Genomic DNA, 20,125 nt, shown 5'->3' on the forward strand with positions numbered 1-20,125 from the left:
AAATCAGCGGGACCGCGGCTCTGAACCGGACCCTGCATTAAAACCAGCGCAGGGCTTTGATGCTGCAGCTGATTGGATGCCTGATGTTTACTGAGCAGATGAGCGGCACTTTATCTTTAACAGCCAGTTGTCTTAAAGTTGCAGAGAGATGGCTTTCAAGAGTGTGTGTGTGTGTGTGTGTGTGTGTGTGTGTGTGTGTGTGTGTGTGTGGAGAGGAGAAGGCGGTGTGTGATTACAGAGAGTATGTTGGTCGGCCCAGCTGGAGCAGATCAAATCTGCTCATCTGACTACAACTCCCACAAACACACAAATACACTCAAACACACACACACACACACACACACACATTACACATACACTTGCACACACACACACACACACACACACTTGCACACAAAACACAATCGCACACAATCACTTACACTCCCTCACATTTAAATTAAACATACACTTGCACACGTACACATTCACATGCATTCGCACACTCGCACACACACTTGCGCGCATACACACAAAATGACACACACACGCACACTCACTCGCACACAAACTTTCGCACACAACACTTGCACACTCACTCGCACACAAACTCTCGCACACAAACTCTCGCACACACACAGAGTGACACACACTCGTACACTCACTCGCACACAAACTCTCGTACACACACACACACACTCACTCGCACACTCACTCACACACAAACTTCTGCACACAAACTTCTGCACACACACAGAATGACACACTTGTACACTCACACGCACACACACAGAATGACACACACACGCACTCACTCACACACTCATACGCACACAAACTCTCGCACACACACAGAATGACACACACGCACGCACACTCACTCGCACACTCACTCGCACACACACACGCACACACACACGCACACTCACTCGCACACTCACTCGCACACTCACTCGCACACTCACTCGCACACTCACTCGCACACTCACTCGCACACTCACTCGCACACAAACTTCTGCACACAAACTCTCGCACACTCACAGAATGACACACTTGCACACTCACTCGCACACTCACACGCACACACAGAATGACACACACACACGCACACTCACTCACACACTCATACGCACACAAACTCTCGCACACACACAGAATGACACACACGCACACACACTCACTCGCACACTCACTCGCACACACACACGCACACTCACTCACACACTCATACGCACACAAACTCTCGCACACAAACTCTTGCACACAAACTCTTGCACACAAACTCTCGCACACAAACTCTCGCACACAAACTCTCGCACACAAACTCTCGCACACAAACTCTCGCACACTCACTCGCACACTCACTCGCACACTCACAGAATGACACACACACACTCACTCGCACACTCACTCACACACTCACTCGCACACTCACAGAATGACACACACACACTCACTCGCACACTCACTCACACACAAACTTCTGCACACAAACTCTCGCACACACACAGAATGACACACTTGCACACTCACTCGCACACTCACAGAATGACACTCACTCGCACACTCACTCGCACACTCACAGAATGACACTCACTCGCACACTCACTCGCACACTCACACGCACACAAACTCTCGCACACAAACTCTCGCACACAAACTCTCACACACAAACTCTCACACACAAACTCTCACACACAAACTCTCACACACAAACTCTCACACACAAACTCTCACACACACACAGAATGACACACACACAGAATGACACACACACACACGCACACACTCACTCGCACACAAACTTTCGCACACACACAGAATGACACACACGCACACTCACTCGCAAACTCATACGCACACAAACTCTTGCACACAAACTGTCGCGCACACACAGAATGACACACACGCACGCACGCACGCACACTCACTCGCACACTCACTCGCACACTCATACGCACACAAACTCTCGCACACACACAGAATGACACACACACACACGCACACACTCAATCGCACACAAACTTTCGCACACAAACTCTCGCACACACACAGAATGACACACACACGCACACTCACTCGCAAACTCATACGCACACAAACTCTCGCACACAAACTCTCGCACACACACAGAATGACACACACACGCACACTCACTCGCACACTCATACGCACACAAACTCTCGCACACACACAGAATGACACACACACACACGCACACACTCAATCGCACACAAACTTTCGCACACAAACTCTCGCACACACACAGAATGACACACACACGCACACTCACTCGCAAATTCATACGCAGACAAACTCTCGCACACAAACTCTTGCACACACACAGAATGACACACACACACGCACACACTCACTCGCACACAAACTCACTCGCACACACACACACACACACTCGCACATTCACTCGCACACAAACTTTCGCACACAAACTCTTGCACACACAAAGAATGACACACACACTCACTCGCACACAAACTCTCGCACACAAACTCTCGCACACAAACTCTCGCACACAAACTCTCGCACACAAACTCTCGCACACAAACTCTCGCACACACCCAGAATGACACACACACTCACTCGTACACTCACTCGCACACAAACTTTTGCACACACACAGAATGACACAGGCATTCGCACACACACACACACACACACTTGCACACTCTCGCAAACATTCCTGCACACTTACTCACACACAAACACTCATACACACTCATTAGGGCTGCAATGATTAATCGATATAATCGACAATGTTGTTTAATTGTGTGTGTATTTGTAAATGTAAATGTGTATTTGTAACAGTACCGCACTACACAAAGTGATGGGAACAGAAGCGCAATGAGAGATAAGTAAATGTCCCACTCACACAGTTCACACTTACAGTTCACACTTAAAAAGTGCCCAAACACAACAGATTACACATTTACTCACTAAATATCAGAAATTTTCACATTTAAACAACATGAATTACCTTTATAATCTCATGTTCAGCTGTTTATATCACTTTTAGAGATGGAGGACATGGCAGAAATAATCATTAAATAATCGACTGATCAAAAAAATGATCATCAGATTAGTCGACTACCAAAATAATCACCAGTTGCAGCCCTATCAGTCATACACACAGCACTTTAACTTCCTTCTGTAAAGAGAAATATTTTCAAAATGTGAGTGCGGAAATCACAGTTTTTAAAAATATACAAATATGTCTGGAGTACCAGCAGCACCGACAACATGCAACAGTTGATATCAAAAATCCTTTGGTGTTAATCTCTTAAAAATGCTGAGGTTCAAGTCAGATTTCTGAAAGCATCCAGGCTGATTCATGTTCGTGACTCATGATGAGGATTGACTCAAAAGGATGTTCTTACAGATAAAACCATGAAACCAAAACACAAAACATACTGCATGTTGTGTTTGGATGGAAGAAGAGACGCCTGAGTCTACAAAAACTGAACAGTTTGGCAAATATTTCCAATCACACAGATAAAAACGCTTCCATGTGTGTAATGAAAGCAGCCATTGGTACCTTTATCCTAAACGCCAGACTGTCCTTTTTAACGCAAACCACCAAACCACTCCTCTAACTAAAGGGTTACAGCTGTAGAAAAAAAATATTCAATTTTGCTATTTATAGGTTTATGTTTGAGTAAAATGAACGTTGTTGTTTTATTCTATAAACTACAGACAACATTTCTCCCAAATTACAAATAAAAATGTTGTAGTAAAAATAATGCAAAGAAAACAAGTTCATATTCATATTAAAGTTTTAAGAGTTCAGAAATCAATATTTGGTGGAATAATCCTGATGGTTTTTAATCACAGTTTTTTTTTTCATGCATCTTGGCATCATGTTCTCCTCCACCAGTCTTACACACTGCTTTTGGATAACTTTATGCTGCTTCACTCCTGGTGCAAAAATTCATTCAAGCAGTTCAGTTTGGTGGTTTGATTGTTTGAACCAGAGGTTTTCAATTTGGTAAAATCAAAGAAACTCATCATTTTTAAGTGGTTTCTTATATTTTTATCCAGAGCTGAATATAAATCTGTAACTGCTACAAAAAGCTGCACAGACTGAATTGCCTGTAGATGACCCGGACACAGAAGCGTCTATTGTTGGACTCTCCAACAATTCTTTGGGTCTGCAGAGAGAAAAATAAGTGTTACTAAAATAGAAAGGAAAAATTCCACAATTAAACCCGGGAGAAAAGAAAGCCCGATTGTAGTTTCTATTTTTGCAGCTTTGAAGGATGTGTACTTCCCCAGTTCCTTCCCCAAAATCAATGTGTTGTCACAGGCAACAATCACAGCGCTGCTGTTATGGCTATTGTGCCGTAGCTCTTCCTATCAATCATCTGATTTCTGCTGCACGCTTCACACCCACGGACCTCACATTTCACAAAACATGAGGAAGAGCCGACTGAAAGCAGGCGAGATAACACGGGTCCAAAGCGTCATCAGAAAACAAGTTCCTGTAGTGCATTTACTCTAAACAGGTCAACAGCTCCATTTATTATAGGATCAATCTCTTATTGATACAGCACAGTGATTTGATTCTTTTATATAGATAGATTGGCCATGTAAATGTTGTTCGCTCTTCTCCCCTGAGGGAGAACCTTTCCACCTTTCAAAGTTAGTGGTGGTTTTAGTCCTGTCTGTATACATACTATATTTGAAACTATGAATATTTGGAAGAGCTTGCCATTACTTTATATTCACAATACCATCACAGTGAGCCTGATTGTGGCTCTTTATTCAAAACAAAAACTACAGCATTACTTTAACTGATTAAACTACTAATATTTTTTATTAGAATATTACTGGAGAAAGAAAGAGATAGAAAGGTAGGTAGAGAGAGAGAGAGTACACAGTACAAGCGCCTAACCCTGCATTCACACTGGAAAGCGGCATGCGACCATTCATTTCCTATGGCAGGGTGCGATGGGTGCAACACTTGTGTGAACATTAGTTCCAGGAAAGGTTAATTGGTTCCACAAGTGTCTTATTATATACAGGCTGTATCGTGTATTCTGTGTGTGCTTATGTGAACCAAACCTTGACCCCCGTAACGTGACTGTTTGTAGAGAATACACGCACCATTATACCCCTAGTAGACAGTGTAGTTAAAGAATAATGTTGCTGATGTTAGAGAGCAGTAGGGGTGGGTAATATGGACTTTAAATACTATCATGATATTTCAGGGTATTTTTGCGATAGCAATACTTTTGCTGATATGACAAAACACTGAGTTTTAAAAAAATATTATTTCAAGAATACACTGCTGAAACAAAATGAAAATAAAATGTATTATTGCATACGATATGATCCGGCACACCTCTAACTGAGATATTAAAAAATACAAAATAATTTTATCAGATTTACAGTAACAGAAGTCAATGATCCAGAATGTGATGATAATAATAATTATAATAATGCTACACTCCAAATATCTCCATATATCCAGGATTAAAGTAAAATAAATGATACTGTACAGATATAATCTGTCTCTAGTAGATATATAATGGGAAATGAGAACAGTGTGAATTTTTCTTTTGATAAAAACAGTAAAAAAAAAGTAGAATCCTGATGTGATAATTAAGGTTAAGTGATTATAGCACCATATTTAAGGGTATAAAATAAAAGGTTCACCATATTCAAAAAGCGTCTCAGACATCACAGCACAGAACACAGACCCTTAGGAGAGGGACTTAAAATACCTGTGGGGACTACAGACAGAGGAAGACCTCTAGCAATTGCTCTCTCTCTCTCTCTCTCTTTTTTTTTCTCTCTCTCTCTTTTTCTCTCTCTTTTTCTCTGAAACACACACACTTTCATGTGAATGTAAAATCCAGACTCCACTATCCTCCCATCTTTTAGTCTGAGGATCTTCTGAACAAGCCTTCAAGTTATAAAAACATGAGGACAGACTTTGAACCTCATACCTGCACCGTATTTCACTCATGCACCACTGTGTGTTTAAGCTCCTCACTATCAGTGTGAAGTTGTCACCTGCTGGCTGCGGCGCGGCACGCCAGACCCAGAGCACTAATTGGTGACCGGTGGTGAAAATACCCTGCTTTGAAAAGTGAGTCTGATTTACGTAACGGTTCCTCACGGCGGCTTTCAAGACTGCTGGTGAAACACTCTTACACGAGACGGTGCGTTCCAGTAGTGTGATATCAGGGTCCGGAGCTAAACTATGGACCTGAAGTTATTAATGTACTTTATATACTGAATTTATTTATACATTTAGATGAACCATTATAAAACATGCCTGATTATCAGGGCTAAGTATCGAAATTTGATACCAAAAAGTCCCTGAGTTATTACTCAGTCCTGTTACCGTAACACATTACCCTAATCATCTGAAACATCTGGAACATTCTACAACAGGAAGTCACATCCACAACAGGAAGTGACATCAGCTGGTTCTGGTTCTGAAGATCATGGGACCAAAAACCAAAATTAAGTTCCCTCCTTAGTTTTTTTTCTGTATATTTGATCTTATTGAATGTGCTCAGTGTCTCATGCTAATAGCATAGCCACCATGTAGCTATTTTCATGTTTTTGCTAATTCTATGCAAAAAATTCAGGGCTGAGTTTTAGTCACCAGAGTGAGTGCCAGTAACAGGAGTGAGTTCCAGTAACAGGAGAAGTGAGTGCAAGTAACAGAAATAAGTTCCAGTAACAGGAGTGAGTATTGTCCCCTGGTTTATTGATTTATCAATGTAAATATTAGTTGATGTAAACAACTTTTTCCCCAATTCTGTTTGGTTAATCATTTATCCATTTGTTTAATAAACGGCATGATAATAAATTTGAAATTTGAAATTTTCTTGATAAGATAAAAATAGCTTCCCATATTTTAGAAAAATACAATGTGCATGCATTTACAGTCATAAATATCAATATCAATTATTTTAACATGCCTTCAAACATTTCTTTAAAATAAAGACTTTCTTGAGACAAACCTGCTTTTAAACATGCTTTTTAAAATGTGAAAGTTTAATTTGGAAGAGTTACAACTAACAACAGGCCTTTAAAGTGTCATAAGCGAACCACGAAGGAAGTGTAGCAGTGTAGCAAGTGAGAGTGTGTGATCAATTTCAGGTTTGGGGCATCTTATCTTAATGATATGATGAAAATGGCTTTGCATCTTTTAGAAATGTTCAATGTGCATGCATATATATATATATATATATATATATATATATATATATATATAGAGAGAGAGAGAGAGAGTTTTTTTCTGTCATACATATCAATTATTTGAACATGCCTTCAAACATTTATTTAAAATAAAGACTTTCTTGAGGAAAAACCTGCTTTTAAACTTGCTTTTTACATGTCACTTGAGTTTTTGTAACAGGACTGAGAAAAGTTTAACCATGTTTGGATTAGAAACCTTGTAATGAAGTAAAGCTGCCTAAGATTGACCAGAACATGTTTTGAACAGTTATTACATGTTTTAGCTAAGTTGAAAAAAGATAAAATATATATAAATAAGTTTAATTTGGAAGATGTACAACAAGCTAACGGCTCCCATTCAGTGTAACAGTCCTTAAAGTGTCATGAGCGAACCACGAAGGAAGTGTAGGAGCTGTGTGTGTGTTTTTAAGTGTGTGTGTGTGTGTGTGTGTGTGTGTGTGTGTGTGTGTGTAAACGTCTCTGCATGTTTGATACATGACCCTAGCTGACTGTGAGTAACTGAGCCTCTGTAGAGCGGCTCTGGGGGGCTCCACAAACACCCGATGGGCTGCCAGAGTCTCCAGAGCTCAGCTCAGCAGGGTGCTTTCAGCATGTGTGGGGTATTGATTAATCAGGCTGCTGTCGCTGTGGACCGGAGAGTGCTGATGGGTAAACAGCATCGACAGGCGCGCCAGCTTCTGTAGCAATCAGCGCCGTGTGTGTCTATCAGTCAAGTGTGTTTGCAGTCGTGGACGGTGTTTGACAAATACAGTGGGTACAGAGCACATCACACAGTGCCGTGACACCGGGGTCAGTGGGCCCGAGTGCAAAGTCTTCTGAGGTGACGGGATTAACTCCCTAATAACCAACGTTTACCCATAAACAGCTCTGCTTGAGTAAAATCAACATTGTTGTTTTATTCTATAAACTACAGACAACATTTCCCCCAAATTCCACATAGCTGAAAAAACAAAAGATGCAGAACTTTCAGACCTCAAATAATGCAAAGAAAACAAGTTCATATTCATAAAGTTTAAAGAGTTCAGAAATCAATATCTGAAGGAACAACTCTGCACCTTGCATTTTGGCATCATGTTCTCCTCCACCAGTCTTACACACTGCTTTTGGATAACTTTATGCTGCTTTACTCCTGGTGTAAAAATTCAAGCAGTTCAGTTTGGTGGTTTGATGGTTTGTGATCATCCATCTTCCTCTTGATTTTATTCCAGAAGTTTTTAATTTGGTAAAATCAAAGAAACTCATCATTTTTAAGTGCTCTCTTATTTTTCCCAAAACTGTATCTGATCTATTTTCTGAAGTCTTCTTCCAGGTGAAAACCTCTGGAATATAATCAAGAGGAAGATGGATGATCAAAAGCCATCAAACCACCAAACTGGACTGCTTGAATTTTTACACCAGGAGTAAAGCAGCATAAAGTTATCCAAAAGCAGTGTGTAAGACTGGTGGAGGAGAACATGATGCCAAGATGCATGATTTAAAAACTGTGATTAAAAACCAACCAGGGTTATTCCACCAAATATCGATTATTTCTGAACTCTTAAAACATTTCTCATTTTCTGTAAATAAATTCTCTAAATGAGAATATTTTTATTTGTAATTTGGGAGAAATGTTGTCTGTAGTTTATAGAATAAAACAACAATGTTCATTTTACTCAAACATAAACCTATAAATAGCAAAATCAGAGAAACTGATTCAGAAACTGAAGTGCTCCCTTCATTCTTTACAGAGATGTATATGTGTTATTGGATTTATATTCAAGTTAATATATGTGATATATATTTTATTAAGTCCTCTCTACACATGAAGAAACTCTACAGCTCACTGCAGAGTCATCATGCTTCTATAGCAGAACCTGAGCTTTGTGTGCAGGAGAACTGTTTAGATCTGGACAGGTTGAGGATGAGTAAATATTTGTGGAAGGTTCACCTAGTGTGCTTTGTTCCGGGTGAACCGTAGAGACGGCACAGGTTACGTGATGCAACTTCCACACCATTTTCATCACTCAGAACTGAACTGAACTTTGGTTAGTCATGTATCTTCCAAAAGGTTCAAACATAAACACAGACGCTGAAAAGAACATTTGTAATTTTATAGGTTTCAGGCTGCAATTTAGAATGATTTAAAATTCTCTTTCTGCTAAAATCCTCTTGTTCTTGTTGTTTGTGAAATACAGTAGTTCTCTCTGAGTTGTTTATGATGCTGAACATGATGAAACTCTTCCTCAACCTCTTCCTCATTGTCTGCAGTAACTAGTAAAACAAAATAATCAGAAAAAAACGAGTCGATCAGGAAAAGCACCGTGTCTACATCATCCCGTCAATTAGTATTCATAGCCCCGACCACCTCGGCTCAGAACAGTCAAATAGGAGCTAACAGCGCTAGGAACAGCATGGTGGAAAATTTGTTCCTTTGTTTTATTTAAACAAGAACAAGAAAAACTGTATTTTAGTGAAAGAACACCTTAAAAAATGCATTCTATTAAGATTAATGTGCATGTGTACAATTAAATAAGTAGTTATTTTACAGAAGAATCAGCGGAATTGTTTTAAGAGATTTTAAAACACATATGTAGGCTAAGTAACAAAATATCCAAATCCAAACAGAATACATCCATATTGAGCAAACATTTTAAAAATGAGGCATAGGCAGTAATAGGGAGTAAAGCCAAACCTTGACAGAATCAACATTTAGGTATTTGGACTGTTTTTCATGTTTTTAAAGCTGTCATTTTGCCAATTTTTTATTCAATTTAAAATGTCTAGTTGTGGTAAATCTCTAGTGTAAATGAACAGTTGAACAGTGAACAGTTGAACAGTGAACAGAAATGAACAGTTAGAAACAAACGTTTTAAATTAAAGACATTTTTTACACTAATAACAGTCTTTACAATTACAGTTCAGCCACTGACCTAGTCTTAGAGTCTCTGTAAAACACCAAATCCACCGGAGATCCTATTTAAACCTATAGTTACACACAGAGATGTGTAGTCCAAGTCCAGAAAGTAAAAATCTACTTTTACTTTTAACTAGTGTAAACAGAACTGTTATAAACTGTTTTTATACCTACCTATCTTATCTTGTACTTGGCTGGTGGTGTTTTTCCTCCATAGACTAATTCTAACTCTAATTTGTTTCTTAGCTCTGAATTACTGGGTAAAGTATATAAACACTGATGTGTTATTCGCACAAATAACACAGGAATGAACTCCATGCTGTTCCTAGCGCTGTTATTTAGCTCCTATCTGACGAGACGGCGTCGCTGCCCGGCTTCAGCTCTGCCTGTGGGCGGTCCCGAGCCGAGTGGGCGGGGTCATGAATACTAATTCACAGGTTGATGTAGACACGGTGCTTTTCCTGATCGACTTGTTTTGTATTTTTCTGAATATTTTCTTTTACTAGATTCTGCAGACAATGAGGAAGAGTTTCATCATGTGCAGCATCATAAATAACTCAGAGAGACCTGCTGTATTTCACAAACAACAAGAATCAAACGTTTGTGATGATAATTTTGAGTTAGCAGGTGAAAAGTAGCTGCGTGAGTGCTGACCGTGTAAAGGAGAGCCGGAGGGGCTGCTGGAGAGCCCGGGGATGGGGCTACAGCGGCCACCCTGCTTGCTGCTGAGCTCCTGCTCGATCTCCTCCAGGCCGGCGCTCTTCTGGAAGCGGCTCACGCGGTTAACCACGCGGGGAGACAGATGAGTGCGGGCGCACGGGGCGCCACCGTACGGGTTGATGGGGAAAACGTGTGAGGTACCGCGCAGGGTGCTGACCACCACCCAGCGGCAGTCCTGACTGAAGCAGATGTCCTGCACCTGGAGCAAACAAGACACGGGAAAAGAGAGACGGAGAGGACGTCAGTAACAGTACAGGGACATGACAACACTCAGAAATCACCTCAGAAATATACAGCAAATCGGCACAAAGCATTCCGCTAATCCGGTCGAAATAATTACACGCTGATTTAAATCAGGCTGCTCTGTAAAGCTTTTTTCCGCTGCTGCTCTTAGGAAGTTTTCCTGGCAACTGCTGAGAGAGCTCTCCACCCTTTTAGTTAAGAGTTAAAATAAAATAAAAATGCACTTCATGTACAATTAATCTGAACTACAATTAAATTAAATTTAGAATTTAAAAAATATACAGTATATTCTTGCTGTCCAATAAAAAAAAAATAAAATATCCTAATGGATTTAATAAATCCTAATATATTAAAAATACTTAATTTGAACACACAAACTGTCCCTCACACTCTGCAAACAATTATTGATGAATGGAACAATAGAAATACTCCAAAATGACCTCAAATAAACATATTTTACATTGACTTTCATTAAAAGTTTAGGAGGTGGGACCAGCTAAAATGTCTATATTTAATTTTAGTTGGGAATAGAACAAGGGCCCTTCCATTAAACCAGAGGACAAAACTCATTCCTGTTACTGAAACTCACTCCTGTTACTGGCACTCACTCCTGTTACTGGCACTCACTCCTGTTACTGAAACTCACTCCTGTTACTAAAACTCACTCCTGTTACTAAAACTCACTCCTGTTACTGAAACTCACTCCTGTTAATGAAACTCACTCCTGTTACTGAAACTCACTCCTGGAAACTCACTACTGTTACTGAAATTCACTCCTGTTACTGAAACTCGCTCCTGTTACTGAAACTCGCTCCTGTTACTGAAACTCGCTCCTGTTACTGAAACTCGCTACTGTTACTGAAACTCGCTACTGTTACTGAAACTCACTACTGTTACTGAAACTCACTACTGTTACTGAAACTCACTACTGTTACTGAAACTCACTACTGTTACTGAAACTCACTACTGTTACTGGCACTCACCCCAGTTACTTTTTATGTTTTGAGTAACAGGACTGAAAGTAACAGGAATGAGTTCTTACCATAAAATTAGCAAAAAAATGAATAGTTAAATGGTGTTATTATTATTATTTTTTTAAATAATTTATTTAGGTAACAGGACTGAGTTGTAAGTGTGGAGATTGAGCTCCTCAGTCATTGTTACAATAAGATCAAATATACAGAAAAACTAATGAGGGAACTTAATTTTCAAGTCTTCCCATGATCTTCAGAACCAGAACCAGCTGATGTCACTTCCTGTTGTAGAAGGTTCCAGATGTTTCAGATTCAGGGTAATGTGTTACGGTAACAGGACTGAGTGAAACCACAACACAGGGACACTACAACTAAAATGTGTATTTTATAACTTAAATATTACGGATTTATTACGAAAAAATATACATTTTGAAAGCATAGATGGGATTTAAATTCACACAACAATGCAACAAAAATTACATTTTGGAAGGATTTTAATTATATAACATTATATTTCATGGTAAAAGTTTATAGTTACAGAGTGGGGGACAGGTAAAAAATTCATTTTTTCTGTTTTTTCAGTAGTTTTTATTAATGTTTTTAATTACTTATCTTACTTTTGCAATAAGGTCAATGTACAAGACACTATGCTAAACAATAAAATGTATTTTAAAGTTATTTAGTGTGCACATTTATACATTTAATTTCCTGGATACAGAAATGGCACCAATTCATTGGAAAAGCCCTTAAATTCTAGAGGAAACAGGTGGGAAAAACACCTGTGGCCAGTTTACCTGCCACTGTAGATGAAGATAATCAATGTTTTTGACTTCATCTGTCAGTGGTGCTAATGCTATAGCTAATTATTGTATGTATAATGTCCATACAACACAAGGATTGAACTTGGACTGTGTAAAATAAGATATTAATTCTCTAAGTGATTAGCTGTTATTAAGAGCCTGTAATCTGGCACCGTAACAGGGGCTGTTCAGTATAAACACCAGCCAGTGCAGCCAGCAAATAGCTAACAGCTAACCATCTCACAGATAACATCTGCCCAAAAATGTGAGACATGTGATGAGTGGAAGGAATGAGCGAGGCGTTGGTTATCGGGTAGAGCGGCTGGACGACAGGGTTGGACTGTTCAGGTATGATACAGGTCACTGGAGACAGATATTCAGCATGCCAGGCCTGAATTCCTCTCTGTGGTTCATAAACATTGGTGTGCACCATTTAAAAATGAATGAAATACACCCAAAAAACGAATGTGTCTATGTATGCAGCCACAAAATTATATACAAAACACCTGCTTTAATGGCGTTCAATAATATATCTCTTTAAATATCAGAGTTCATACACTTTTTAACCAATTAAAATTCATTTGCATGATTTTTTTTATGACTTTTCCATTCTTTTAGGGCAAATTTTCACGACTATACGATTTTTTAAATATCAGTGCAGACACGGACAACAAAACCAAAAATAAACTAAAACTATAATCAAAATTCATTATAGTTGGTCTAAAATGACACAATCTTTAATAATAAAATGTGAGTCCGATTCTGAGAGCTCCATTGTGTAGAGGCTAAATTACTGAATTAACTCTGAGCTGATGTATTTGTAGCTCAAAATAGATTTTCTTCATCGATAAACTGAAACAAACAAATTTCCAGGACTTTTCCAAAACTTTCTGGGTATTTTTTTTTCCCTAAACTTATCCAGGACTGGAAACTGCTGTTTTTAAATTCCATGACTTTTCCAGGTTTTCCATGACCGTATAAACCCTGAAATATACAGATAACTGGAATATCGGTTGATTATATTGAGTATATCGATTACTCAAATAAATATAGCACCAACAACTAGTCAACTAGTGTAGTTAACGTAAGTTACAGATTTTTCCAAAAACTCTACCCATGCTTTCCAAAAAAAAAAAAACAAGGGAAGGGAGACTGAGATCAGGTCTGGACCAGGACACAGGGCACAGAGACAAGGGATGTAAGAACATATTGATATATTGATGTATTGATATATTTTGTTTTGCAATACAATATAGCGTTCCAAAAACACTATTTCTAATTTAATTATTACTTTACATATAAAGATGTTCAGACATTTAGACAGTGGTTCATAGCTTTGGTGTGCACCATTTAAAGCTGAGTGGTCCAGTGGACTAAAGCACTGCCACTGTGATCAGGAGATTGCTGGTTCAAATCCTGTTCATGCAGCTTGTCGCCATCAGCTGCTGGAGCCCCGAGAGAGCACAGTTGGTTTTGCTCTCTCTGGATCGGTACAGTATATCAGTAGATTGAGCTCTCTCTTTCCCCTCATCACTCCTAGGGTGATGTGGATCAGCACAAGGCTGCGTCTGTGAGCTGGTGTATCAGAACCGAGTCGCTGCGCTTTCTTCCGAGCGTTAGCGCTGTGATGCTACTCAGCAATGCTACAGCATCAGCAGCAGCAGTTCAAAAAGAGGCGGAGTCTGACTTCACATGTGTCAGAGGAGGCGTGTGCTGGTCTTCTTCACCCTCCTGGTGTTGGAGCCTCACTAGTGAGTGGGTTGGGTAATTGGCTGTGTAAACGGGGAGAATAACTTATAGTTATTCTGTCACCTTCTGGACTATTTCCTCACTGAATATTTACTTATTCATACTTACTTAACTTGCATTTCCGTGCAATATATTTGTCTATAGTGTAAGTTATTATGTGTATTATTATGTGAGTGTATTGTGTATATTGTTTATACTGTAAAGTTATCTTATCTAAAGTATATCTTATTTTATACAATATTTTATTTTATTATTCTTCTTGTAAATATTATTCTCTGCCCATTGGTGAGAATCTGCAAGTTTTTTTACACACCTATACTCAGTGACGTGACAATAAAAATCTTGAGAATCTTGAGAATTTTGAGAAGAGGAAAAGATGAAAAAGTTTCCTGCAAATACGCAGGCCGAGGAGAGTCGTGAACATTAAGAGAGCTGGAGGGACGCTCCACACATGATCGTCAGAGCTACAGACGCTCCTGATTAAAGTGGAGGCAGGAGGCAGGAGGGAGCTGGGCTGTGAGTGGCAGAGATAAGGACCTGCGAGTGGCGCCTGTGGAAGTCTGGTTGCAGCACTGCTGAAGCTCTTTTAACTTACGGACAAAAAAAATAATCTTACGGAAAAAAGATCTGGCCATCTGCGCCGCCCGCCGCGACACACCGCACTCTCTAACAGCATTCCTGCCGGCACCTTCTGTACGAGTAGCCATCACCTACAGGAATGTGCAGCCAGATCAAGATATCAGATTTTTTTCGGCCTATCAGTCTCACATCACATCACATCACATCAGAGCGAACGGCATTCAGATAAGCAGTTCTCAGAGGTGGAAAGTAATTAATTACATTTACTCAAGTTACTGTAATTGAGTAGATTTTATGAGTAATTTGTCATTTGTAATTTTACTTTCACTCAAGTACATATTGACACAAGTAATTTACTTCGCTACATTGGAAAACTCCCCGTTACTGAGTTAAATAATAATAATTAAATGCTGGGGGGAAAAAACAATTGTCTGAATAAAAAAAAAAAAAAAAATGCACGGATGCTCGTGCGTGGAATAACGAGGCAATAACGTACTCATGCAATGCAAAACAATATGCTTAAATGTTAAAAAAAAACATGTAAATAGCAGTTAAAGCACAAAAATGGCAAGTTAAAAAATAATAATGAATTGTAAAGCTATAAAAATACAGTTTATAGTCGCCTATATTACCATAAACGCTTAATAGTAAAGAAAAAAAAATGGATCATAGAAACCTATACCACTTGTTTTATGTGGTGCCCTGAACAAATACTGCCTGAAAGATCCAAATTATTATGTGGAATAATAGTTCATTAAAAACAATTAAATTTATGATTTGTTTTTACTTTTTTATATCAAATAATTAAAAGTAACAATGTAAATTTTACTCAAAGTACATTTTAAATTGAGTATTTTTTACTTTTTTACTTGAGTAGAATTTTAGAGGGGTACTTTTACTTTTCTTGAGTAGAATTTTAGATAGGTACTTTTACTTTTACTTGAGTAGAATTTTAGATGGGTACTTTTACTTTTACTCGAGTAGAATTTTAGATGGGTACTTTTACTTTTACTCGAGTAGAATTTTAGATAGGTACTTTTACTTTTACTCAAGTAGAATTTTAGATGGGTACTTTTACTTTTACTTAAGTATATTTTTAGATAGGTACTTTTACTTTTACTCAAGTAGATTTTTAGATGGGTACTTTTACTTTTACTTGAGTAGAATTTTAGATAGGTACTTTTACTATTACTTGAGTAGAATTTTAGATGGGTACTTTTACTTTTCTTGAGTAGAATTTTAGATAGGTACTTTTACTTTTAATCGAGTAGAATTTTAGATAGGTACTTTTACTTTTACTCGAGTAGAATTTTAGATAGGTACTTTTACTTTTACTCAAGTAGATTTTTAGATGGGTACTTTTACTCTTACTTGAGTAGATTTTTAGATGGGTACTTTTACTCTTACTTGAGTAGAATTTTAGATAGGTACTTTTACTTTTACTCAAGTAGAATTTTAGATGGGTACTTTTACTTTTCTCGAGTAGAATTTTAGATAGGTACTTTTTTACTTTTACTCGAGTAAAATTTTAGATAGGTACTTTTACTTTTACTCGAGTAGAATTTTAGATAGGTACTTTTACTTTTACTCAAGTAGATTTTTAGATGGGTACTTTTACTCTTACTTGAGTAGATTTTTAGATGGGTACTTTTACTCTTACTTGAGTAGAATTTTAGATAGGTACTTTTACTTTTACTCAAGTAGAATTTTAGATGGGTACTTTTACTTTTCTCGAGTAGAATTTTAGATAGGTACTTTTACTTTTCTCGAGTAGAATTTTAGATAGGTACTTTTTTACTTTTACTCAAGTAAAATTTTAGATAGGTACTTTTACTTTTACTCGAGTAGAATTTTAGATAGGTACTTTTACTTTTCTGAAGTAGAATTTTAGATAGGTACTTTTACTTTTACTTGAGTAGAATTTTACATGTGTACTTTTACTTTTACTCAAGTAGATTTTTAGATGGGTACTTTTACTTTTACTTGATTAGAATTTTAGATGGGTACTTTTACTTTTCTCAAGTAGAATTTTAGATAGGTACTTTTTTACTTTTACTCGAGTAGAATTTTAGATAGGTACTTTTACTTTTACTCGAGTAGAATTTTAGATGGGTACTTTTACTTTAGCTTGAGTACAATTTTAGCAAAGTAAAGGTACTTTTACTTAGTTACAATTTTTCAGTACTTTTTCCACCTCTGGCAGTTCTACAGCACAGCTCACTGTTCACTACTGACCACTTCCTTCCAGGAGGCTGACATCAGGCTGACATCACTCCATTCTTACCTCTTTCTTACTCACCAGGTGTCTGGCCTGGTCTTTATCTGTTACGCAGGATTTCTCACGAGATTTTCCAACTTCCGAACTTCAGAATTTATTCAGAGTTAATCAGAAGTTAATCAGAAGGAAAACGGCGCATTTAAAGTACAGAAGGTTTTGGATTCGTGAGCCAGGCCGGTCATCACAGGGCTGCTATTTGCCTTAATGCACAATGAGGTCACTTCTAAGAGCTTTCTGGTAGTCGGAACGAGCGCAGGCAGCCAGCCGGCGTGATAAGGCTGAGTGCCTGTGTCCACCCACGGGGCATTATCAGCGTTCTTGTTTCTTCTACTCCAGATAATGCGTCTCGGAGGGTGCTCGCTCTCTGCTGCTCGCGCTGTTTACAATGCCAGATCAAAGCCTGAGCACGGCGCTGGCGTTAGCCCCTGACAGATTAACGGAGTGAGGCTGCGGAGGAGCCCGAGCCTGGGCCCAGAGAGGGAAGGAAACCAGAAAAATGTTCTGCATGCTCTGTTTAAGTTTCCTATCCATCCAGAGAGCCTTCATTCTTCAGGGGCTCTTACAGGAAATAGATTGAGTAGTGCTGGAAGGTGCTGATAAAATTCAGCATCACTGTATTTCAAATACTGTACGTACAGGGTTTGGAAAATGAAACTGAAACACCTGGTTTTAGAGCACAGTAATTGATTGTGGTGACGGACAGTTCTGGTGGAAACAGGAGAGTTGAGGTGCACATTGAATTCTGAGTGATTTGATCAGCCGTGGTTTTATGTTTTTTGGATACAATCCGGGTTAGCACCCGAACATCCCTTTCAGACAGCTTCCTCTTACAGCGTCCACAGTTAATCCTGTTGGATGTGGTTGGTACTTCTTGGTGGTATGCTGATATTACCCTGGATACCGTGGCTCTTGATGCATCACAAAGACTTGCTGTCTTGGTCACAGATGCTCCAGCAAGACGTGCACCAACAATTTGTCCTCTTTTGAACTCTCCCATAATGTTGTGTGCATTGCAATATTTAGAGCAGAACTGTGCTCTTACCCTGCTAATTGAACCTTCACACTCTGCTCTTACTGGTGCAATGTGCAATTAATGAAGATTGATCACCAGGCTGCTCCAATTTAGCCATGAAACCTAAAATCCCACACTAAAATGATGACAGGTGTTTCAGTTTCATTGTCCAACCCCTGTAACTGTGTTGCGATACTATATCAGTGCTGGACGTCATGGGCAAAATTTATATTGCAATATATTCCTTAATTTCGATCAATACAATATCATTTCGATATCAATACTAATACTTTGAAGGCCTCCGAAAAACTGCTAAAAATCCCTGCAATGGAAATCTGTGCCGACTACTGTCTGAAAATGTAATTTAAGTCTTTGAAACCTCCTCTCACTATAAACAACTATATAATACTTTAGAAATACAAAGTGGTCTAAATAAATCAATGCTCACTTTTATTTGCATATAGCAAAATATCAACATCCCTGTCAAACATAAACCTATAACCTATATACATATTACCTCCTGTTATTTTACGGGTCAAACTGACACGTTTTAAAATTTGAAGATGTTGGAAAAATAGTTTTTAAAAACTATTTTTTTTGGTACAAAACCTCTTTTGCTTTAGTGTAATCAATATTCAGCTCTGGAAAAAAAAAGAGAGCACTTAAAAAAAAATATGAGTTTCTTTGTTTTTCCCAAATTGAAAACCTCTGGAATATAATCAAGAGGAAGATGGATGATCACAAACCATCAAACCACCAAACTGAACTGCTTGAATTTTTACACCAGGAGTAAAGCAGCATAAAGTTATCCAAAAGCAGTGTGTAAGACTGGTGGAGGAGGAGAACATGATGCCAAGATGCATAAAAAATGATTAAAACTAATCAGGGTTATTCCACCAAATATGAAAATATTGATTTCTGAACTCTTAAAACTTTATGAATATGAACTTGTTTTCTTTGCATTATTTGAGGTCTGAAAGCTCTGCATCTTTTTTTTTTTGTTATTTCAGTCATTTCTCATTTTCTGTAAATAAATGCTCTAAATGAGAATATTTTTATTTGGAATTCAGAAACTGAAGTGCTCTCATTTTTTTTCACAGATGTATAATATGAAAATGGTTCCTCTCACATATTTGCAACCACCCCCTGCAAAAACTAAAACTAAAACAAAATTGCAATGTTTTGTTTTAATGTTATGTAAAACTACTGTTGTACATGTTGGTCTTTTAAAAGTATTAAAGTTTGAACTGAAATGAGTGAATTATGCTAATTGAAGCATTACCTGTTAGAGGTAAGAAACACCACTGCACTAAATTTTGATAGAATAATTAGTAATGGAGTTAGTTATGAAATACTCACACTGTTTGTTAGGGTTCTGTTGGTTTTTAGACATTTATTTAAAAATTAAACATGCACCAGCTCAAATTGCACCAACACCATTGCTGTTACTGGCAAATGAACATAACAGCAAGGGTTAAATCAATGCCCAAGATGCCCATGATGTCCTTTTACTCAAAGATAAAGTTTCTAAAGTCTCTAAAGATTCTCCTATAGACATAACACAGAAGCCATTACATTATGTACACAAAAGTTATAAAAGTGAAACTATTCTCAGTCAGACAGACATAACACCGACTCGCCAACACCTTCCTCATACTTACATGA

The 20,125-nt window shown here is 38.3% G+C and overlaps 1 protein-coding gene across 4 annotated transcripts in view; it reads right to left on the reverse strand.

The window, feature by feature from the left end:
• bcas3 (BCAS3 microtubule associated cell migration factor) overlaps positions 1-20,125 on the reverse strand; it is a 502,994-nt gene that overhangs the window by 377,822 nt on the left and 105,047 nt on the right. For all 4 annotated transcript variants that reach the window (XM_022675301.2, XM_022675293.2, XM_022675283.2 and 1 more), the window contains exon 15: positions 10,760-11,024. In XM_022675301.2, coding sequence (XP_022531022.1) covers positions 10,760-11,024 — 265 coding nt within the window. The remainder of the gene's footprint in view (positions 1-10,759; positions 11,025-20,125) is intronic.

Source organism: Astyanax mexicanus, chromosome 18 (assembly GCF_023375975.1).
Source record: "Astyanax mexicanus isolate ESR-SI-001 chromosome 18, AstMex3_surface, whole genome shotgun sequence".
Lineage (NCBI taxonomy): Eukaryota > Metazoa > Chordata > Actinopteri > Characiformes > Acestrorhamphidae > Astyanax > Astyanax mexicanus.